The 25,086-nt window shown below is 50.3% G+C and overlaps 1 protein-coding gene across 3 annotated transcripts in view; it reads right to left on the bottom strand.

Moving 5' to 3' along the window:
* Nucleotides 1-582: 582 nt before the first annotated feature.
* The window catches only part of LOC141189462 (vitamin D3 hydroxylase-associated protein-like), a 79,500-nt gene continuing 54,996 nt past the window's right edge, over nt 583-25,086 (bottom strand). For 2 of the 3 annotated variants that reach the window (XM_073661146.1, XM_073661147.1), the window contains 5 exons: nt 14,512-14,551; nt 13,357-13,465; nt 12,945-13,085; nt 2,471-2,616; nt 583-1,128 (listed from right to left, as the gene is read on the bottom strand). In XM_073661146.1, the coding sequence (XP_073517247.1) occupies nt 1,003-1,128; nt 2,471-2,616; nt 12,945-13,085; nt 13,357-13,465; nt 14,512-14,551 (562 nt within the window). In that variant the 3' untranslated portion in view covers nt 583-1,002. The remainder of the gene's footprint in view (nt 1,129-2,470; nt 2,617-12,944; nt 13,086-13,356; nt 13,466-14,511; nt 14,552-25,086) is intronic. The other variant, XM_073661148.1, reaches the window with a different exon arrangement.

Genomic DNA, 25,086 nt, shown 5'->3' with positions numbered 1-25,086 from the left:
CTCGACTTTCCCATAGACTTACATTGGGCTCGTTGCTCAGGTCGACCACCCGAGCTGCTCGCTCATCACTAGTGAGGAGTAATTAATAACACGGGATCTGCGTCGGCGCAGACTATAGGCTGCATACATACTGCAGAATCTGAGGATCCGGTGGATCATACGTCAGCTCTGAACATGGCTGCCATGCACATCTATGACATATACCGAGGCCAGGTGTCGGCCACATGTTGAATTTTATGTATGTGAGTATGTACGCTGTATCTATGGAGTCAGTGCAGAACACGAGTTATAACCCTCATCATCTCCGCGGCACTCTATGATTACTAGTGTAATGTACAGATAACCCTCATCATCATGACAAATGAGGATAATTCCTTCATCCAACCACACACTCCATCTCTTGTCAATCAACAGTTGTAAAGCTTCTCCTCAATCCCGGCATCGAGGTTCTGCAGCAGCTGAGTGAACCGATCTATCTTATCTCCAGCAGTGGATGCCATGTCTGTGCTTGGCCACCAGATGGCAGCTGGATGATGACGGATTCTCATCATGGCGATGATAAGAGTGAGGTCATAATGTGGCTCATTATAATTCGGTTTATTTTATATCTGTACCATAAAGTGAGGAGTCAGTGATGGCGGCAGTCGGGGGGACGGGTGTCGCCTCTCATCTCCATTCGTCATCTTAATTTTCAGATTTTGTCAGTGAAAAACACATAGAAATCTTTCCATTTTGAACCTCCCCCTCACTGGTGCGATTACATTCCCCAACCCCCCCCAGTGTAATATCCCCCCACCCTATATATTATAATATTCAGTAGGGGGGTATTTTCCCTGCATAGTGTGTAAAGAATTATGCCTCGTCCTGTATATAATGCAGAGTTCTTTTTTTTTCTGAAGCCGCCATTGACATTCGATAATCTCCCTTTTCATCAGCCAGGCTCCATTATAGATGGAAAGCGCCTCTTTACTCCATCAGCGGACATCACAGGCGAGGCGCCATTTATCTCTTGTGGTGGCGGCTGCTGAGGGTCTCAAGTTCCTTCATGAGGCGCAAGCAGATTTCATCCTGATTAGGGAGCGCAACACACTGGACGGACAGCGGCAGACCCACCCCGCCTTCAACAGCCTGCAAAGAGAATACATACAGAGAGTCACCAGAGGGGGCAACAGAGGCGAAACTCACCAATAAATGCATAGAGAGTCACCAGAGGGGGCAGAAGAGGCAAAACTCACCAATAAATGCATAGAGTCACCAGAGGGGGCAGAAGAGGCGAAACTCACCAATAAATGCATAGAGAGTCACCAGAGGGGGCAGAAGAGGCGAAACTCACCAATAAATGCATAGAGAGTCACCAGAGGGGGCAGAAGAGGCGAAACTCACCAATAAATGCATAGAGAGTCACCAGAGGGGGCAGAAGAGGCGAAACTCACCAATAAATTCATAGAGTCACCAGAGGGGGCAGAAGAGGCGAAACTCACCAATAAATGCATAGAGAGTCACCAGAGGGGGCAGAAGAGGCGAAACTCACCAATAAATGCATAGAGAGTCACCAGAGGGGGCAGAAGAGGCGAAACTCACCAATAAATGCATAGAGAGTCACCAGAGGGGGCAGAAGAGGCGAAACTCACCAATAAATGCATAGAGAGTCACCAGAGGGAGCAGAAGAGGCGAAACTCACCAATAAATGCATAGAGAGTCACCAGAGGGGGCAGAAGAGGCGAAACTCACCAATAAATTCATAGAGAGTCACCAGAGGGAGCAGAAGAGGCGAAACTCACCAATAAATGCATAGAGAGTCACCAGAGGGGGCAGAAGAGGCGAAACTCACCAATAAATGCATAGAGAGTCACCAGAGGGGGCAGAAGAGGCGAAACTCACCAATAAATTCATAGAGAGTCACCAGAGGGAGCAGAAGAGGCGAAACTCACCAATAAATTCATAGAGAGTCACCAGAGGGGGCAGAAGAGGCGAAACTCACCAATAAATTCATAGAGAGTCACCAGAGGGAGCAGAAGAGGCGAAACTCACTAATAAATTCATAGAGTCACCAGAGGGGGCGGCAGAGGTGAAACACATAGTTATATACAGAGTCACAAGACAAAGCAGAAGAGATGGCTAATATACAGATCAGGTCACCAGAGGGAGCAGAAGAGGAGAAACACACCATTATATTTAGAGTCATCAGAGGAGGCAGTACACCATCATATACAGAGAGCAGTGATTGGCCAAACCTGCCGGACCCCAACATCCAAAGGTTGGCCTAACAACTAAAAAGAGGTTTGCTTCGGGTTCTAGAATAGTACCAGAACTCGAACACGAACCCAGACATCATTCAAATGAATGGCGGGGCCCGAACATCAGCTTGTTCCCACGCTGTCATCTGTGTGACAGCACGAGAAACACCGGCTCTGATGGGCGGTAAGCTGTTACTCTCTTCGTCCCTCCTGTCTCCTGCCCTTGTACTCACCTTTTTGTAGAGCTTGTCCCAGGGGTCGTTGTTGAAGCCTCTGTAACTTTTCAGTTCCTTCTCATCTTCTGGGGTAACAGAACCAAAAGGTATGGCTCCAGCCGGGAACTGTGTGATGTTGTAGACCATGGTGCAGGAGATCGGAGCTGAGGGGTCATAAAAGAGACAACATCAGATCTTCTACTGGGATTTCTGATCTCTTTGCCTTTTTATCTTCTGTAGCTACGCAGAAATTTTATAGATAAGGCAAAATCCTAAGGTGGCCCTGATCCACGGACCCCTCACATGGCTAGAGCCCCTCTACTTGCCCCCTGTATCCAGACACTGCAACCAGAGCACAGAACCTGAAGGCCCAAACATATGTCACCACATAGAATGGAAGTGATGTCATTATATAGAATGGAAGTGATGTCATTATATAGAATGGAAGTGATGTCATTATATAGGATGGAAGTGATGTCATTATATAGGATGGAAGTGATGTCATTATATAGGATGGAAGTGATGTCATTACCCAAGATGGCAGTGATGTCAATATACAAGATGGAAGTGATGTCAATATATAAGAAGGAAGTGATGTCATTACATTAGATGGAAGTGATGTCATTATACAAGACGGAAGTGATGTCATTACACAAGATGGAAGTGATGTCATTACATTAGATACAAGTGATGTCATTACCCAAGATGGAAGTGATGTCATTACCCAAGATGGAAGTGATGTCATTACCCAAGATGGAAGTGATGTCATTACCCAAGATGGAAGTGATGTCATTACCCAAGATGGAAGTGATGTCATTATTTTACAAGATGGAAGTGATGTCATTATTTTTGAGAAATAAGACTTTGTAACAGAAGGTAAGTTTCCCTTCTGGTCTCCCGCACACAACAACTTCGGGATTAATTGAAGACAGATCTATAGCAACGTTTCAACTGTAGATATGGATGGACACCTGTAACATCCCTGGAGGTGTGCTTGTGTGACACCCCAGGGGTCTGGTTGCCACAGTGATAGAGATATTACGTCTGAGAGCAGGTGGGAGGTCTCTTGGTCAGGAATCCTATGCATGCCACACCTCCTGCCCAGTCCTGGGAGGGGAAGAACTTCCCCTATATAAAACTGGGGCTGAGGCAGGGTTAGTTAGAGAAGAGTAGAGTTAAGAAGAGGAGCAGCTATAGGAAAGAAAGATCAGGAGCTCAGTGGGAGCAGTGCTACAAGGAATCAGGGGCTGGCAGCTGAAGAGCTCGCCCTGATTGAAGAGTTACCACCGGACCCGGAGTCCGAGGCTGTGGGGACTAATCCTTACCCAGCAGCAGAAACCGACCGGCAGGGGATTTCAGGTCCTCTGGCCAAGAAACCCGAAGGCACGGTCACACGCGTGGGACCAGCACCGCCGTCGTGGAGCGGAAGCCACTAGAAGGCCCCGAGTCACCGGCCATACGGGTGAGCACCACACGGTACACTCAGGGACGTGGGCTACTTTTACCCGCCTCTAGCAAGGTAGCCAGAAGAGTACAATTAGTTGGGGAGGCCTACAACTCCGCCTGGCCAGGGGAAATCCCATCTGCTCAAAGACTGACCAGGCCCCGATCGCTAGCCAGTACTCCGGGAGGGTCTATCTTTATCACCAGTAAAGACCCTGAACTACACCGCATCGTCTCTGAGTGGTTCCTGCTACCCCCATCATCCACGTCGGCTGCCCTGAGGCCATACCCCTCCCGTTGGGGGTTATACCATCCACGCTGCACAATCCTTCCACCGGCCTCAGCGGTCTGCCCTGCAGCGGCAGCTCCATAGCTGCATTCAACGGGTGGCGTAGTCGTCCAACATCTACTGCTAACACTCAGCCACACAGTTTGACTCCCTGGGCACGGACCGGGTCACCGCCACGAGACTACTACCCCCAACAGGCCCGGCTCCGGGTAGTCCCCGCGTGCGCAACGCTACACCAAGTAGGCCCAGGGGCGCGTCAACTTTTGGCGTAGTCGGCAGGATTCCGTACCCGCAACCACCGGGTACTGCGTGCCTGAAAGAGACTGTTCAAACTTACCAGTGGTGAAGATTCCCGCCATCCGTGGAAGATTCCCGCCATCCGTGGAGGTTTCCCGCCATCCGGCGCCATCTTCTACCTTCTTCCCGCCATCCGCGAAGTTTTCCCGCCATCCGGCGCCATCTTCTGCCTTCTTCCCGCCATCCGTGGAGTTTTCCCGCCGTTGGACGCCATCTTGAAGACGCCGCGCGGGAAGAAGAGGGGCGTGGACTCCAAAAGCGCGCGAGAACTGAAGCCCCGCCTCACGTCCGGACGTTGCGTAAGGTCCTGGAAGGAGCCCAGCAGACGCCGACGTCACAGGAGCGCGACGGAAGGTCCTCAACCCTGACGATCCACTGCGGAGCCGCGGCCTACGGAAGAGGATCATCGCAAGGTAGGCCACGGTCCACTAGGGGGGGGGAGAAAGATGTCGGATACGGAGGAGAGCTTCACTGCCTCAACCCCCGCCAGCGCCACCGCTGCTGCAGTCATGCCTTTCACCATGCCCTATATCCCGGGAGCAGCCTGGCTACCCCAATACTCAGGGGAATCACATACCCTGAATGACTTTAAAGAAAAGCTGGATAGCCTCTTCCTGGTGTACCCCCTCACAGAAGAGCAAAAAGTGGGCATCCTGGTGGCCCAACTAACCGGGGCAGCCCAAAGGGAGGTAAAGTCCTGGCCACCTGGGAGGAGGACTGTCGCAGGGATACTAACCCGGCTGAGGGACACCTTTGATACCCGCACCTCAGCCGAGATTAAGCTTAGATTCTATGGGTGCAAGCAGCGAGCACATGAGAGTATAAGGGACTATGCACTAAACCTACAAGAGGCCCTGAGAGCCATTAAGCAGACCGACCCTGACAGCGTGGGAAACGAGGACAGGCTGTTGACAGAGCAATTTATAGAGGGACTATATTGCAATGTCCACCGAACCCAGTTGCGGGCCATAGCCTTACAGGATCCTCATCTGGACTTTCCACAGTTCAAGGACAGAGCCATCCGGGTGCTCCGAGAACCGACACCGGGTGGCGTTGTGACCCACAGGCGCCCAGCTATCACTTACCACCAGGAGGCGGCGCCCTTGTCGGCAGGGCCTGTGGGGGCTGATGCGCAGGCTTTGAACAATGACCCGGCTCCGGACCTGCACCATCAGGTCCAAGAGCTAGCTAAAAGCGTTGCTGCGCTAACCCGAACTGTGCAGTCTTTACAGGTTTCCACTCCAGGGAAGATCCAGCTGGCATCCGGACCGGAGGACATCCCGTGGCGTCGACCAAGGAGGACCCCACCGGCCAGAGGAAGACCCAGCGACCGGTACAACGAGGACGGACAACCTATCTGCCGCCGCTGCAATCAACCCGGACATATGGCAAGGTACTGTCCTTTAAACTGGCACAACCTGGGGTAGAGGGCCAACCCCCAGGAAAACGATCACCAGGCCCATCGAACTGGCGCGACAAATATGTGGGAGGACGTCCAGTCTTGCCTGTGGTACTGGATGGCATCCCTATGAGTGCCCTACTGGACACCGGGTCACAGGTCACCACCATCCCGTACGTGCTCTTCAAGCAGTACTGGAATGACTCGGATATAACCCGCTATCCAGACGACGACTTGAGTATCATCGCCAGTAATGGTCAGCCCGTGCCACAGATCGGATTTAAAGAAATGACCATTAAAATCGGTAGAGTCGAACTGGCAGCACAGGGACTGATCATTGTAGACATTGACAAGCGCGAGAGTCACCCAAAGATAACTCTAGGAACTAATGTGATTGAAAATTGTCTTGCAGAGGTGATTTTCATTTTACAGCAGGTTGCCAAGAACGCCAGCTCCGGCCAGCAGCGAGTGCTCCAGAAAGAGATCCGGGCACTGATGCGACGGCAACAGGTGGAACTCTCCGGTGGTGAGATTGGTAGCGTAAGAATGTGTGACCCTTTCCCTATTGCCATGCCCCCGAAAAGTGAAATGATGATTTGGTGCCGGGCAGCTATTGGTCTGAGAGGTAGAGATTACCAGGCCATGGTAGAACCAGTCTTCTCAGACAGTAGGCCCACCATTTTGACAGCACGGGGGGTAGTTGATGTACGCCATGGGAGGGTGCCCGTTCGTATAATAAATATCGGGAAAAGGGAAGTATACCTGCCCCGGTATGCTACGCTAGCCAAATTATATACTATCAACCAAAATTCTATACAGTCTGTGGAACCCTTGCCTCCATCTCACCCGGAGGAAGGTAACGGCTCTACGAAAATAATGGAGGATTGGTGTCAGCAACTACATTTGGGTACTGACTCCACTCCCTCCCACCAGAAACAGGGAGTCTACCGGGTGGTTCGAGAGTACGAGAGAGTGTTTAGTAAACACCCGTTAGACTTCGGGCGAGTCAAGGGGGTAGAACACCACATCCCCACGGGAGACCATCCTCCCATAAAAGAGAGGTATCGACCCGTACCCCCTGCACACTACCAACACGCCAAGGGGATGCTTAGAGACATGAAGGAGGCTGGGGTAATCAGGGATAGCTGTAGCCCCTGGGCAGCTCCACTAGTCTTGGTCAAAAAGAAAGACAACACCATGAGAATGTGTGTAGATTACCGGAAAATTAACCGTATCACACACAAAGATGCGTACCCCTTACCAAGAATAGAGGAGTCCTTGGCTGCTTTAAAATCTGCTAACTTCTTCTCCACCTTGGATCTCACTAGCGGGTACTGGCAGGTTCCTGTAGCAGAGGCGGACAGGGAGAAGACCGCATTCACCACCCCGATGGGACTTAGCGAGTTTACCTGCATGCCGTTCGGACTCTGCAACGCACCAGGAACCTTCCAGCGATTGATGGAATGCTGTCTGGGACACCGAAACTTTGAGACGGTCCTGTTATACCTGGACGATGTCATCGTCTATTCCAAGACCTACGAGGACCACCTGAAACACCTGGCGGAAGTGTTCGAAGCTCTGGCAAGTTACGGCCTAAAGGTGAAACCTTCCAAGTGTCACCTCCTGAAGCCAAAGGTGCAGTACCTGGGACACGTGGTGAGTGCTGACGGAGTGGCTCCCGACCCTGATAAGATCACCGCAATTAAGGAATGGCCAAGCCCCTCCAGCGTAAAGGAAGTGAGGCAGTTCCTCGGGTTGGTAGGCTACTACCGAAGGTTCATTCCCGGTTTCACCAAAAAGGCAGCTCCTATGCAGGACCTCCTGATAGGCCAGTCCAGGAAGGCCAAGAACCAGAAGCCACCCTTCAGATGGGAGAAGCTGGAAGAAGAGTCCTTCCGCCAGCTGAAGATGGCCCTCACGGGGGATGAAATCCTGGCGTACCCGGATTATAGCCAGCCCTTTATCCTCTACACCGACGCCAGTAACATTGGGCTAGGAGCCGTACTGTCCCAGATCCAGCAGGGGAAGGAACGGGTAATTGCTTACGCCAGCCGAAAACTGCGACCCACCGAAAGAAACCCTGAGAATTACAGCTCATTTAAGCTAGAGTTCCTGGCAGTGGTGTGGGCAGTCACCGAACGCTTTAAGCACTACCTCGCTGCTTCCCGGTTCACCGTGTACACGGATAACAACCCGTTGACACACCTGGACACTGCAAGACTCGGTGCCCTAGAGCAGAGATGGATGGCCCGCTTGTCCAACTATGAGTTTACAATCAAATACCGGGCAGGACGCTCCAATACCAACGCGGATGCCCTGTCCAGGATGCCGAACATACCGGACGTAGGGGAAGATTCAGAGGAACTGGAAGAAGTTGAACTCCCCGCGTTCCACCGTCATGGGACTATCCAGTATTCCCACCGTGTAAGGAGTAAGCAATCCGCTACGTTCAACCCATTACCTCATTACAACTGGGCGGAGACGCAAGACAGTGACCCTGCCGTCCGACTGGTAAAGGAGATGCTGACTCGGCCAGATGCACGCCTTGACCCAAACGCTCTGGAGGAAGCCAAGCAACTGTGGGCTGAGAAGAGTCGATTGTTCCTTTACAAGGGGAAGTTGTGCCGCAGAATGGTTAACTCCCGGACGCATGAACTAATCTGGCAAGTAGTGGTGCCAAGAAGAGACGCAGCTATGGTGATGGAGGCATACCACGACGGAGCTGGGCACTTCGGATGGAAGAAGCTGGAGTTCCTGCTGCGCGGGCGGTTCCATTGGGTAGGCATGAGAGGAACCATCGAGAGGTGGTGCAGAGACTGTGGCCCATGCAACCTAAGAAGGAGGGACCGTGCCAGCCAGAAGACTCCCCTGCAGTCCATCATCACCAGACAGCCGTTGGAACTGGTAGCCTTGGATCATGTAAAACTGACCCCAAGCAGAAGTGGCTACGTCTACGCGTTAACCATCGTGGATCACTACTCCCGGTTCTTGGTTTTCGTCCCCGTCAAGGACTTAACGGCTCAAACAGCAGCTAGAGCCTTCCAGCAGCACTTCTGCCATCCGCACGGATACCCGGAACAGGTGCTGACGGACCAGGGGCCTGCCTTTGAAGCGGAAGTCTTCCAGGAGTTCTGCACCCTGTATGGCTGCCGGAAGATAAGGACAACACCCTATCACCCGCAAACTAATGGACTTTGTGAGAAAATGAACCAGGTGGTGATAGATCTTCTGAAAACATTGCCCCTGGAAGAACTTAGTCTGTGGCCTGAAAAGCTGCCCGACCTGGTGGACCTATACAACCACATCCCTGTAGGTTCCACCAACTGTACCCCGGCTTACCTAATGAGGGCAAGACCTGGTAAGCTTCCTGTTGATCTGGAGATGGGAGTCCTGACACCTGAGGACACTTCACCAGAAGCAGACTGGGACACAGAGAGGCAGCAGCAGTACCGGAAAGTACAGGAGAGCGTGGAGCGAAGTCTCTGTCAAGCTAGGGAAAGACAAGAGAAAACTTACAACCAGTATGCTCCCGCTGTTCCCCTGGTGCCCGGAGAGCAGGTCTTGAAGAGGAAAAGACGGCTCCACAAGTTGGACGACCAGTGGGAGAAGAACCCGTACACCGTACTGCCCTCAAGCCACGACAACCCGAAGATCTGTACAATCAGTAAAGACGGAGGGGAAACCACAGCCATTGTATCCCGGGATCACCTGAAGAAGTGTCCCGAACAGCTACGGAACCCTGAAGAGGAACAAGAAGACCCTCGACCCGTAGAGGAAAGGGAAGATATGATTAGTACTGTGCTCGGAGACTTCCCTCGGTCTTGGACTCAAGTCAATGGTGCTGTTGTGGTACCCGTCCTCACGTTCCTCCAACCAGCATCCCAAGTGCCTACGGAGACACAGGTAGAACTGGAAGAACAGCCGGTCCAGGAGGCAGAAGACCCCACACAAGCAGACCAGGAGAATCAACCCTCTGCTTATAGTGAGCCTGCCATACCCCTAGTGAGCCAAAGAGTCCGTAGACGGCTGCCCAGTTTACCCTTGACAGCTCCTATACCCTGTAGCACAGGACCAGTCAGCCAGCTCCGTAGGTCCACTAGGGTCACTAGAGGCCAGCTGCCCGTACGGTGGAGGATCTAAATGTTTAAACTGTTTATTTGTATTTACCTGTTTTCTGTTACTTGTAAATAATTATGTGTTTCTAGTTATTTCATAGGAGTCTTTGGTGGATTTACCGGGAATCCTTTGTACATATGTTGGAGCGTAACCCAGGACGGACTAAAAGACTGATAAGGACTCGGGGCAGGACAGACCCCTACCTGGTTACGTCTCCCTGTTTTGGTGAAATGGACACCTTTGTTTTCTTCAAAGACTGCACCCGGTTGCGGACATGCCGTGACCATCCTAATGTGTTTTTTTTCTTTATTGTACTGTTTCTGTTTTTACTTGTTATGTTTTACAAAAGTATGTTTAGTCCCGGAGTACTAAATTTCACTAGGGGGGGGAATGTGACACCCCAGGGGTCTGGTTGCCACAGTGATAGAGATATTACGTCTGAGAGCAGGTGGGAGGTCTCTTGGTCAGGAATCCTATGCATGCCACACCTCCTGCCCAGTCCTGGGAGGGGAAGAACTTCCCCTATATAAAACTGGGGCTGAGGCAGGGTTAGTTAGAGAAGAGTAGAGTTAAGAAGAGGAGCAGCTATAGGAAAGAGAGATCAGGAGCTCAGTGGGAGCAGTGCTACAAGGAATCAGGGGCTGGCAGCTGAAGAGCTCGCCCTGATTGAAGAGTTACCACCGGACCCGGCAGGGGATTTCAGGTCCTCTGGCCAAGAAACCCGAAGGCACGGTCACACGCGTGGGACCAGCACCGCCGTCGTGGAGCGGAAGCCACTAGAAGGCCCCGAGTCACCGGCCATACGGGTGAGCACCACACGGTACACTCAGGGACGTGGGCTACTTTTACCCGCCTCTAGCAAGGTAGCCAGAAGAGTACAATTAGTTGGGGAGGCCTACAACTCCGCCTGGCCAGGGGAAATCCCATCTGCTCAAAGACTGACCAGGCCCCGATCGCTAGCCAGTACTCCGGGAGGGTCTATCTTTATCACCAGTAAAGACCCTGAACTACACCGCATCGTCTCTGAGTGGTTCCTGCTACCCCCATCATCCACGTCGGCTGCCCTGAGGCCATACCCCTCCCGTTGGGGGTTATACCATCCACGCTGCACAATCCTTCCACCGGCCTCAGCGGTCTGCCCTGCAGCGGCAGCTCCATAGCTGCATTCAACGGGTGGCGTAGTCGTCCAACATCTACTGCTAACACTCAGCCACACAGTTTGACTCCCTGGGCACGGACCGGGTCACCGCCACGAGACTACTACCCCCAACAGGCCCGGCTCCGGGTAGTCCCCGCGTGCGCAACGCTACACCAAGTAGGCCCAGGGGCGCGTCACTTGCATGGCTTACCACCTCCCACCATGCAAGACCGCAATCTTACCTATCAGGCCAGGCTGCACACTTTGCTCCAGTACCTGCTGTTTGTATGTCTCTTGTCTGCTGGCTTAGGGCGACGGCGCTGTTGCTTCCTGATTCTTAAAGCTACAGTGTGTGCAGTCCTAATGTGTCCCCAGCCTATTGCTGTGAGTCACTGGATACTTAAACCCCCTGAACAACACTTTCCATCTGTGTGTTTCTTACAACTGAGTTGCCAGGTCCTGTCCTGTATCTAGTCTGTTTCTGCCACCCTGGGGGCTGTATACCCAGGCCTGTTACCTGTACCTGTGACTTCTAGTCAGTTTCCGCCACCCTGGGGGCTGAGTTCCCAGGCTCGTTCCTGTATCTTGTTCCTGGTTCAGATCCTGTCTGAACAGTGTCATTGTCCATTACCTGTTTGTCTCTATGTCTGTACCTTCCCCTTTTCCTGCAGTATCTTAACCTGCACCTAACTCCAACTCGTTGTCTCTGTACTTCGGTTTGTGAGCTTTTTTTCCACTCGCACACAAGGTACTTGCAATGAAGTAGCATCTGGTTCTGCTCATTCTGTTTCCCTGCCTCTGTATCTAACTCCTGTGTTCCAGCTATCTTCTTGTGTTTTCCAGTCTGTTCCATGTGAACAGAGCCCTGTCCTGTCTACCGCATCTGCGGGTTTTGCTTTGCTCTGCTTGTTCACCGCACCTGCGGTTTTGCTCTGCTTTGCTTGTTCACTGCATCTGCGGGTTTTGCTCTGCTTTGCTTGTTCACCGCATCTGCGGGTTTTGCTCTGCTTTGCTTGTTCACCGCATCTGCGGGTTTTGCTCTGCTTTGCTTGTTCACCGCATCTGCGGGTTTTGCTCTGCTTTGCTTGTTCACCGCATCTGCGGGTTTTGCTCTGCTTTGCTTGTTCACCGCATCTGCGGGTTTTGCTCTGCTTTGCTTGTTCACCGCATCTGCGGGTTTTTCCCTGCTTTGCTTGTTCACCGCATCTGCGGTTTTGCTCTCCTCTGCTTGTCCACCGCATCTGCGGGTTTTGCTCTGCTCTGCTTGTTTACCGCATCTGTGGGTTTTTCTCTGCTTTGCTTGTTCACCGCATCTGCGGTTTTGCTCTGCTCCGCTTGTTCACAGCATCTGCGGGTTTTGCTCTGCTTGTTTACCGACCCTGCGGTTTTGCTCTGCTCTGCTTGTCTACCGCACTTGCGGGTTTTGCTCTGCTCCGCTTGTCTACCGCACCTGCGGATTTTGCGCCGCTCTGCTTGTCTACCGCACCTGCAGGTTTTGCTCCGCTCTGCTTGTCTACCGCACCTGCGGCTCCATTCCTGTATCCCAGTCTGTACTGGTCCCTATCCTGTCTACGTTCTTACCTGCCAGTACCTGCCTCTCTGCATGTCAGCCGTGCCTGCCTGTGCCCACCTGTCTGCACGCCAGCCGTGCCTGCCAGTGCCCAACTATCTGCATACCAGCCGTGCCTGTCAATATCCACCTGTCTGCATACCAGCTGTGCTTGCCAGTACCCACCTGTCTATATGCCAGTCTAACCTGCCTGTTCCTGCATTCCCCGGTGTGGGTCAACAGCTGTGACCGGGGTCTGACCTGTAGTAGCACCCGGTCCCTCTGCTCGGTTCCTCCCTGGTTCACGGAGTCGATTGAGCCGCTGTGCGACCTTGGTCGGACCGGGTAGATACTTAGTTACGCCCCTCCAGGCACTCCTCGATTCATGGTCCAGTGGGATCACTAATCAAGCTCACGCCAGTCAGTCCGAGCGCGAGCGTAACAACACAGAGAAGAAGAATATGGTCACCCACTGCAGGAAGCCAGAGCTTTCCATGGGCAAGGTTAGGGTCATTGGTGTCATCCACAATCAATCACCATACACATCAATGGTTGTACGCTAACCACCGCGACTCCTGAGAAACTGACCACCAATGTCATGATGATGTGAGCGCTGACCACACCTCAAAAGCTAAATAATGGAAGAGAGCAGTGAATGGCCCCACATATTTACCGAGCAGTCTCCCAGGATAACCAATGTTATAGGCTGGACCCAACATGGGGCAGACAACGGCGTCCAGATTCAGCTTCCTCCATTCACTGATGAACTCTGCCCGATACTCCTGGAAGAGAACGAGAACAACAACTGACTATGAGGGCTCATACAGATGAGCGTATAAATGGTCAGGACATAGCACACAAAGTACACGGACATATTACAGCTAATGTTTCAGTGCATGTGGTTCTTTCCGCAGGACCGTTTGTCTGCGTGAAAAAAAAATCTCACAATACATTGGTGTTTTATGGACCAGATAAATGCATGAAAGAAAGGCGGCTCCAAAGCCGTCCATGATGTGGAGGAGCACAGGGAGGAGCACACGGAGCTGCACATGGAGGAGCACAAGGAGCTGCACACGGAGCTGCACACGGAGGAGCACACGGAGCTGCACACGGAGCTGCACACGGAGCTGCACACGGAGCTGCACACGGAGCTGCACAAGGTGGAGCACACGGAGCAGCACAAAGTGGAGCACAAGAAGCTGCACATGGAGGAGCACACGGAGCTGCACATGGAGGAGCACACGGAGCTGCACATGGAGGAACACAAGGAGCTGCACACGGAAGAGCACACGAAGCTTCACACGGATCTGCACAAGGTGGAGCACACTGATCTGCACAAGGTGAAGCACACTGATCTGCACAAGGTGAAGCACACTGATCTGCACAAGGTGAAGCACACTGAGCAGCACAAAGTGGAGCACACGAAGCTGAACATGGAGCGGCACATGGAGGGGCACACGGAGGAGCACACGGAGGAGCACACGGAGCTGCACACGGAGCTGCACACGGAGCTGCACACGGAGCTGCACACGGAGCTGCACACGGAGCTGCACACGGAGCTCTGTGCATGGAGCCTGCCCGCTATCTCTGTTACAGGCTCGGGAATTGCAGATATGTAAATGGTTAATGTAGACTCAGTAGTGTAGAGGACAGCGGATTCCTCTCCGCTTTTGTGCAGCTCACCGGCACATTGTGTCCCGACACTTCACACTAGAACTAATGCAATAAATGAGGGAGTTGTTACTTATGCAGTTTTATGGTGTGTGTGATCTGTACATTACAGAGAAAAAAAATCAGTCTGAGCTTCGTATACGGTTACACTCTGTACCTCCATCTCTATCTGCTCAGCCCAGTGATCCTTCACAGACCTAGACGGGGGGGAGAGAGGGAACAACAACTTTATACCAGACATCGGAAACCGGCACGAGGGCAGGAGGAGGAGGATGCAAACATGTCAGGATGGAGTATGAGCACAGGAGTACCAGGATAGAACAGGACTGATGTATGAGGACAGGAGTACCAGGATAGAACAGGACTGGAAAATGAGGATAGGAGTACCAGGATAGACCATGACAGGAGAATGAGGACAGGAGTACCAGGTCAGGACAGGAGTATGAGGATAGGAGTACCAGGATAGAACAGGACAGGAGTATGAGGATAGAAGTACCAGGATAGACCATGACAGGAGTATGAGGATAGAAGCACCAGGATAGAACAGGACTGGAAAATGAGGATAGGAGTACTAGGATAGAACAGGACAGGAGAATGAGGATAGGAGTACCAGGATAGAACAGGACAGGAGAATGAGGATAGGAGTACCAGAATAGAACAGGACAGGAGAATGAGGATAGGAGTACCAGAATAGAACAGGACAGGAGTATGAGGATAGAAGTACCAGGATAGACCATGACAGGAGTATGAGAATAGGAGTACCAGGATAGAACAGGACTGGAAAATGAGGATAGGAGTACCAGAATAGAACTGGACAGGAGTACCAGGATAGAACAGGACAGGAGAATGAGGACAGGAGTACCAGGATAGAACAGGACAGGAGGAGTACGAGGACAGGAGTACCAGGATAGAACAGGACTGGAAAATGAGGACAGGAGTACCAGGATAGACCATGACAGGAGTATGAGGATAGGAGTACCAGGATAGACCATGACAGGAGTATGAGGATAGGAGTACCAGGATAGAACAGGACAGGAGTATTAGGATAGGAGTACCAGGACAGAACAAGACTGATGTATGAGGATAGGAGTACCAGGATAGAACAGGACAGGAGAATGAGCACAGGAGTACCAGGATAGAACAAGACATGAGTATGAGGATAGGAGTACCAGGATAGAACAGGAGGGGAGACTGAGGATAGGAGTACCAGGATAGAACAGGAGGGGAGACTGAGGATAGGAGTGCCAGGATAGAACAGGACAGGAGTATGAGGACAGGAGTACCAGGATAGAACAGGACTGGAAAATGAGGATAGGAGTGCCAGGATTGAACAGGGTGGGAGTACCAGCATAGACCATGACAGGAGTATGAGGATAGGGGTACCAGGATCGAACAGAACAGGAGAATGAGGATAGGAGTACCAGGATAGAACAGGACAGGAGTATGAGGATAGGAGTACCAGGATAGAACAGGACAGGAGTGTGAGGATAGGAGTACCAGGATAGAACAGGACTGGAAAATGAGGATAGGAGTACCAGGATAGAACAGGACAGGAGTATGAGGATAGGAGTACCAGGATAGAACAGGACAGGAAAATGAGGATAAGAGTACCAGGATAGAACAGGACAGGAGAATGAGGACAGGAGTAACAGAATAGAACAGGACAGGAGAATGAGGACAGGAGTACCAGGATAGAACAGGACAGGAGGAGTACGAGGATAGGAGTACCAGGATAGAACAGGACTGGAAAATGAGGATAGGAGTACTAGGATAGAACAGGACAGGAGAATGAGGTCAGGAGTACCAGGTCAGGACAGGAGTATGAGGATAGGAGTACCAGGATAGAACAGGACAGGAGTATGAGGATAGAAGTACCAGGATAGACCATGACAGGAGTATGAGGATAGAAGTACCAGGATAGACCATGACAGGAGTATGAGGATAGAAGCACCAGGATAGACCATGACAGGAGTATGAGGATAGAAGCACCAGGATAGACCATGACCGGAGTATGAGGATAGGAGTACCAGGATAGAACAGGACTGGAAAATGAGGATAGGAGTACTAGGATAGAACAGGACAGGAGAATGAGGATAGGAGTACCAGGATAGAACAGGACAGGAGAATGAGGACAGGAGTACCAGGTCAGGACAGGAGTATGAGGATAGGAGTACCAGGATAGAACAGGACTGGAAAATGAGGATAGGAGTACCAGGATAGAACAGGACAGGAGAATGAGGACAGGAGTACCAGGATAGAACAGGACAGGAGTATGAGGACAGGAGTGCCAGGATAGAACAGGACTGGAAAATGAGGATAGGAGTGCCAGGATTGAACAGGGTGGGAGTACCAGCATAGACCATGACAGGAGTATGAGGATAGGGGTACCAGGATAGACCATGACAGGAGTGTGAGGATAGGAGTACCAGGATAGAACAGGACTGGAAAATGAGGATAGGAGTACCAGGATAGAACAGGACAGGAGTATGAGGATAGGAGTACCAGGATAGAACAGGACAGGAAAATGAGGATAAGAGTACCAGGATAGAACAGGACAGGAGAATGAGGACAGGAGTACCAGAATAGAACAGGACAGGAGAATGAGGACAGGAGTACCAGGATAGAACAGGACAGGAGGAGTACGAGGATAGGAGTACCAGGATAGAACAGGACTGGAAAATGAGGATAGGAGTACTAGGATAGAACAGGACAGGAGAATGAGGTCAGGAGTACCAGGTCAGGACAGGAGTATGAGGATAGGAGTACCAGGATAGAACAGGACAGGAGTATGAGGATAGAAGTACCAGGATAGACCATGACAGGAGTATGAGGATAGAAGTACCAGGATAGACCATGACAGGAGTATGAGGATAGAAGCACCAGGATAGACCATGACAGGAGTATGAGGATAGAAGTACCAGGATAGACCATGACCGGAGTATGAGGATAGGAGTACCAGGATAGAACAGGACTGGAAAATGAGGATAGGAGTACTAGGATAGAACAGGACAGGAGAATGAGGATAGGAGTACCAGGATAGAACAGGACAGGAGAATGAGGACAGGAGTACCAGGTCAGGACAGGAGTATGAGGATAGGAGTACCAGGATAGAACAGGACAGGAGAATGAGGACAGGAGTACCAGGATAGAACAGGACAGGAGAATGAGGACAGGAGTACCAGGATAGAACAGGACAGGAGGAGTACGAGGACAGGAGTACCAGGATAGAACAGGACTGGAAAATGAGGATAGGAGTACCAGGATAGAACAGGACAGGAGAATGAGGACAGGAGTACCAGGATAGAACAGGACAGGAGGAGTATGAGGACTGGAGTACCAGGATAGAACAGGACTGGACAATGAGGACAGGAGTACCAGAATAGAACAGGACAGGAGAATGAGGATAGGAGTACCAGGATAGAACAGGACAGGAGTATGAGGATAGGAGTACCAGGATAAAACAGGACAGGAGTATGAGGATAGGAGTACCAGGATAGAACAGGACAGGAGTATTAGGATAGGAGTACCAGGACAGAACAGGACTGATGTATGAGGACAGGAGTACCAGGATAGAACAGGAGGGGAGAATGAGGATAGGAGTGCCAGGATAGAACAGGAGGGGAGAATGAGGACAGGAGTACCAGGATAGAACAGGACTGGAAAATGAGGATAGGAGTACCAGGATAGAACAAGACAGGAGAATGAGGATAGGAGTGCCAGGATTGAACAGGGTGGGAGTACCAGCATAGACCATGACAGGAGTATGAGGATAGGGGTACCAGGATAGACCATGACAGGAGTGTGAGGATAGAAGTACCAGGATAGACCATGACAGAAGTATGAGGATAGGAGTACCAGGATAGAACAGGACATGAGTATGAGGATAGGAGTACCAGGATAGAACAGGACAGGAGAATGAGGACAGGAGTACCAGGTCAGGACAGGAGTATGAGGATAGAAGTACCAGGATAGAACAGGACAGGAGTATGAGGATAGAAGTACCAGGATAGACCATGACAGGAGTATGAGGATAGGAGTACCAGGATAGACCATGACAGGAGTATGAGGATAGGAGTACCAGGATAGAACAGGACAGGAGAATGAGGACAGGAGTACCAGAATAGAACAGGACAGGAGAATGAGGACAGGAGTATCAGGATAGAACAGGACAGTAGTATGAGGACAGGAGTACCAGGATAGAACAGGACAGGAGAATGAGGATAGGAGTACCAGAATAGAACAGGACAGGAGAATGAGGACAGGAGTACCAGGATAGAACAGGACAGGAGGAGTATGAGGACAGGAGTACCAGGATAGAGCAGGACTGGAAAATGAGGATAGGAGTACCAGGATAGAAAAAGGACAGGAGAATGAGCACAGGAGTACCAGGATAGAACAAGACATGAGTATGAGGATAGGAGTACCAGGATAGAACAGGACAGGAGAATGAGTACAGGAGTACCAGTATAGAACAAGACATGAGTATGAGGATAGGAGTACCAGGATAGAACATGAGGGGAGAATGAGGATAGGAGTGCCAGGATAGAACAGGACAGGAGTATGAGGACAGGAGTACCAGGATAGAACAGGACAGGAGAATGAGGACAGGAGTACCAGGTCAGGACAGGAGTATGAGGATAGAAGTACCAGGATAGAACAGGACAGGAGTATGAGGATAGAGGTACCAGGATAGACCATGACAGGAGTATGAGGATAGAAGTACCAGGATAGACCATGACAGGAGTATGAGGATAGGAGTACCAGGATAGAACAGGACTGGAAAATGAGGATAGGAGTACCAGGATAGAACAGGACTGGAAAAAGAGGATAGGAGTACCAGGATAGAACAGGACAGGAGAATGAGGATAGGAGTACCAGGATAGACCATGACAGGAGTATGAGGATAGGAGTACCAGGATAGAACAGGACAGGAGAATGAGGACAGGAGTACCAGAATAGAACAGGACAGGAGTATGAGGACAGGAGTACCAGGATAGAACAGGACAGGAGAATGAGGATAGGAGTACCAGAATAGAACAGGACAGGAGAATGAGGACAGGAGTACCAGGTCAGGACAGGAGTATGAGGATAGAAGTACCAGGATAGAACAGGACAGGAGTATGAGGATAGAAGTACCAGGATAGACCATGACAGGAGTATGAGGATAGGAGTACCAGGATAGAACAGGACTGGAAAATGAGGATAGGAGTACCAGGATAGAACAGGACTGGAAAAAGAGGATAGGAGTACCAGGATAGAACAGGACAGGAGAATGAGGATAGGAGTACCAGGATAGACCATGACAGGAGTATGAGGATAGGAGTACCAGGATAGAACAGGACAGGAGAATGAGGACAGGAGTACCAGAATAGAACAGGACAGGAGTATGAGGACAGGAGTACCAGGATAGAACAGGACAGGAGAATGAGGATAGGAGTACCAGAATAGAACAGGACAGGAGAATGAGGACAGGAGTACCAGGATAGAACAAGACATGAGTATGAGGATAGGAGTACCAGGATAGACCATGAGGGGAGAATGAGGATAGACGTACCAGGATAGACCATGACAGAAGTATGAGGATAGGAGTACCAGGATAGAACAGGACAGGAGAATGAGGACAGGAGTACCAGAATAGAACAGGACAGGAGTATGAGGACAGGAGTACCAGGATAGAACAAGACATGAGTATGAGGATAGGAGTACCAGGATAGAATAGGAGGGGAGAATGAGGATAGGAGTACCAGGATAGAACAAGACATGAGTATGAGGATAGGAGTACCAGGATAGAACATGAGGGGAGAATGAGGATAGGAGTACCAGGATAGAGCAAGACATGAGTATGAGGATAGGAGTACCAGGATAGAACATGAGGGGAGAATGAGCACAGGAGTACCAGGATAGAGCAAGACATGAGTATGAGGATAGGAGTACCAGGATAGAACATGAGGGGAGAATGAGGATAGGAGTACCAGGATAGACCATGACAGGAGTGTGAGGATTGAAGTACCAGGATAGACCATGACAGAAGTATGAGGATAGGAGTACCAGGATAGACCATGACAGGAGTGTGAGGATTGAAGTACCAGGATAGACCATGACAGGAGTATGAGGATAGGAGTACCAGGATAGACCATGACAGGAGTGTGAGGATTGAAGTACCAGGATAGACCATGACAGAAGTATGAGGATAGGAGTACCAGGATAGAACAGGACAGGAGAATGAGGACAGGAGTGCCAGAATAGAACAGGACAGGAGAATGAGGACAGGAGTACCAGGATAGAACAGGACAGGAGAATGAGGACAGGAGTACCAGGATAGACCATGACAGGAGTATGAGGACAGGAGTACCAGGATAGACCATGACAGGAGTATGAGGACAGGAGTACCAGGATAGAACAGGACTGGAAAATGAGGAGAGCAGTGCCAGGATTGAACAGGGTGGGAGTACCAGCATAGACCATGACAGGAGTATGAGGATAGGAGTACCAGGATAGACGATGACAGGAGTATGAGGATAGGAGTACCAGGATAGATCAGGACAGGAGTATGAGGATAGGAGTACCAGGATAGAACAAGACATGAGTATGAGGATAGGAGTACCAGGATAGAATAGGAGGGGAGAATGAGGATAGGAGTACCAGGATAGAACAGGACAGGAGTATGAGGACAGGAGTACCAGGATAGAACAGGACTGGAAAATGAGGATAGGAGTACCAGGATAGAACAGGACTGGAAAATGAGGATAGGAGTACCAGGATAGAACAAGACTGGAAAAAGAGGATAGGAGTACCAGAATAGAACAGGACAGGAGAATGAGGACAGGAGTACCAGGATAGAACAGGAAAGGAGGAGTATGAGGACAGGAGTACCAGGATAGAACAGGACAGGAGAATGAGGACAGGAGTACCAGGATAGAATAGGACAGGAGGAGTATGAGGACAGGAGTACCAGGATAGAACAGGACAGGAGAATGAGGACAGGAGTAATAGGATAGAACAGCTCAGGAGTATGAGGACAGGAGTACCAGGATAGAACAGGACTGGAGTATGAGGATAGGAGTACCAGGATAGAACAGGACAGGAGTATGAGGATAGGAGTACCAGGATAAAACAGGACAGGAGTATGAGGATAGGAGTACCAGGATAGACCATGACAGGAGTATGAGGATAGAAGTACCAGGATAGACCATGACAGGAGTATGAGGATAGGAGTACCAGGATAAAACAGGACAGGAATATGAGGATAGGAGTACCAGGATAAAACAGGACAGGAGTATGAGGATAGGAGTACCAGGATAGAACAGGACAGGAGAATGAGCACAGGAGTACGAGGATAGAACAAGACACGAGTATGAGGATAGGAGTACCAGGATAGAACAGGACAGGAGTATGAGGACAGGAGTACCAGGATAGAACAGGACTGGAAAATGAGGATAGGAGTGCCAGGATTGAACAGGGTGGGAGTACCAGCATAGACCATGACAGGAGTATGAGGATAGGGGTACCAGGATAGACCATGACAGGAGTATGAGGATAGGAGTACCAGGATAGACCATGACAGGAGTGTGAGGATTGAAGTACCAGGATAGACCATGACAGAAGTATGAGGATAGGAGTACCAGGATAGAACAGGACAGGAGAATGAGGACAGGAGTACCAGAATAGAACAGGACAGGAGAATGAGGACAGGAGTACCAGGATAGAACAAGACATGAGTATGAGGATAGGAGTACCAGGATAGAATAGGAGGGGAGAATGAGGATAGGAGTACCAGGATAGAACAGGACAGGAGTAGGAGGACAGTAGTACCAGAATAGAACAAGACATGAGTATGAGGATAGGAGTACCAGGATAGAATAGGAGGGGAGAATGAGGATAGGAGTACCAGGATAGAACAGGACTGGAAAATGAGGATAGGAGTGCCAGGATTGAACAGGGTGGGAGTACCAGCAAAGACCATGACAGGAGTATGAGGATAGGGGTACCAGGATAGACCATGACAGGAGTATGAGGATAGGAGTACCAGGAAAGACCATGACAGGAGTGTGAGGATAGAAGTACCAGGATAGAACAGGACAGGAGTATGAGGACAGGAGTACCAGGATAGAACAGGACTGAAAAAAGAGGATAGGAGTACCAGAATAGAACAGGACAGGAGAATGAGGACAGGAGTACCAGGATAGAACAGGACAGGAGGAGTATGAGGACAGGAGTACCAGGATAGAGCAGGACTGGAAAATGAGGATAGGAGTACCAGGATAGAACAGGACAGGAGAATGAGGACAGGAGTACCAGGATAGAATAGGACAGGAGGAGTATGAGGACAGGAGTACCAGGATAGAATAGGACAGGAGGAGTATGAGGACAGGAGTACCAGGATAGAACAGGACAGGAGAATGAGGACAGGAGTACGAGGATAGAACAAGACACAAGTATGAGGATAGGAGTACCAGGATAGAACAGGACAGGAGAATGAGTACAGGAGTACCAGGATAGAACAAGACATGAGTATGAGGATAGGAGTACCAGGATAGAACAGGACTGGAAAATGAGGATAGGAGTGCCAGGATTGAACAGGGTGGGAGTACCAGGATAGACCATGACAGGAGTATGAGGATAGGATTACCAGGATAGACCATGACAGGAGTATGAGGATAGGAGTACCAGGATAGAACAGGACAGGAGAATGAGGACAGGAGTACCAGAATAGAACAGGACAGGAGAATGAGGACAGGAGTACCAGGATAGAACAAGACATGAGTATGAGGATAGGAGTACCAGGATAGAATAGGAGGGGAGAATGAGGATAGGAGTACCAGGATAGAACAGGACAGGAGTATGAGGACAGGAGTACCAGGATAGAACAGGACTGGAAAATGAGGATAGGAGTGCCAGGATTGAACAGGGTGGGAGTACCAGCAAAGACCATGACAGGAGTATGAGGATAGGGGTACCAGGATAGACCATGACAGGAGTATGAGGATAGGAGTACCAGGAAAGACCATGACAGGAGTGTGAGGATAGAAGTACCAGGATAGAACAGGACAGGAGTATGAGGACAGGAGTACCAGGATAGAACAGGACTGGAAAAAGAGGATAGGAGTACCAGAATAGAACAGGACAGGAGAATGAGGACAGGAGTACCAGGATAGAACAGGACTGGAAAATGAGGATAGGAGTACCAGGATAGAACAGGACAGGAGAATGAGGACAGGAGTACCAGGATAAAACAAGACATGAGTATGAGGATAGGAGTACCAGGATAGAATAGGACAGGAGGAGTATGAGGACAGGAGTACCCGGATAGAACAGCTCAGGAGTATGAGGATAGGAGTACCAGGATAAAACAAGACATGAGTATGAGGATAGGAGTACCAGGATAAAACAAGACATGAGTATGAGGATAGGAGTACCAGGATAGAACAGGACAGGAGAATGAGCACAGGAGTACGAGGATAGAACAAGACACGAGTATGAGGATAGGAGTACCAGGATAGACCATGACAGGAGTATGAGGATAGGAGTACCAGGATAGACCATGACAGGAGTGTGAGGATTGAAGTACCAGGATAGACCATGACAGAAGTATGAGGATAGGAGTATCAGGATAGACCATGACAGGAGTATGAGGATAGGAGTACCAGGATAGAACAGGACAGGAGAATGAGGACAGGAGTACCAGAATAGAACAGGACAGGAGAATGAGGACAGGAGTACCAGGATAGAACAGGACAGGAGTTCCAGGATAGACCATGACAGGAGTATGAGGATAGGAGTACCAGGATAGAACAGGACTGGAAAATGAGGAGAGCAGTGCCAGGATTGAACAGGGTGGGAGTACCAGCATAGACCATGACAGGAGTATGAGGATAGGAGTACCAGGATAGACGATGACAGGAGTATGAGGATAGGAGTGCCAGGATAGACCATGACAGGAGTATGAGGACAGGAGTACCAGGATAGAATAGGACTGGAAAATGAGGACAGGAGTACCAGAATAGAACAGGACAGGAGAATGAGGACAGGAGTACCAGGATAGAACAGGACAGGAGAATGAGGATAGGAGTACCAGGATAGAACAGGACTGGAAAAAGAGGATAGGAGTACCAGGATAGAACAGGACAGGAGAATGAGGATAGGAGTACCAGAATAGAACAGGACAGGAGAATGAGGACAGGAGTACCAGGATAGAACAGGACGAGAGTATGAGGATAGGAGTACCAGGATAGAACAGGACTGGAAAAAGAGGATAGGAGTACCAGGATAAAACAGGACAGGAGAATGAGGATAGGAGTACCAGAATAGAACAGGACAGGAGAATGAGGACAGGAGTACCAGGATAGAACAGGACGAGAGTATGAGGATAGGAGTACCAGAATAGAACAGGACAGGAGAATGAGGATAGGAGTACCAGGATAGAACAGGACAAGAGGAGTATGAGGACAGGAGTACCAGGATAGAACAGGACTGGAAAATGAGGATAGGAGTACCAGGATAGAACAGGACAGGAGAATGAGGACAGGAGTACCAGAATAGAACAGGACAGGACTATGAGGATAGGAGTACCAGGATAGAACAGGACAGGTGTATGAGGATAGGAGTACCAAGATAAAACAGGACAGGTGTATGAGGATAGGAGTACCAGGATAGAACAGGACGGGAGAATGAGGATAGGAGTACCAGGATAAAACAGGACTGATGTATGAGGACAGGAGTACCAGGATAGAAC

This window comes from Phyllobates terribilis, unplaced genomic scaffold (genome assembly GCF_046119375.1).
Source record: "Phyllobates terribilis strain yellow unplaced genomic scaffold, ASM4611937v1 Scaffold_2__4_contigs__length_985480577, whole genome shotgun sequence".
NCBI classification, from domain to species: Eukaryota; Metazoa; Chordata; class Amphibia; order Anura; family Dendrobatidae; genus Phyllobates; species Phyllobates terribilis.
Note: the sequence above shows the minus strand (reverse complement) of the source record. Positions and strands in the feature narration are given on the sequence as shown.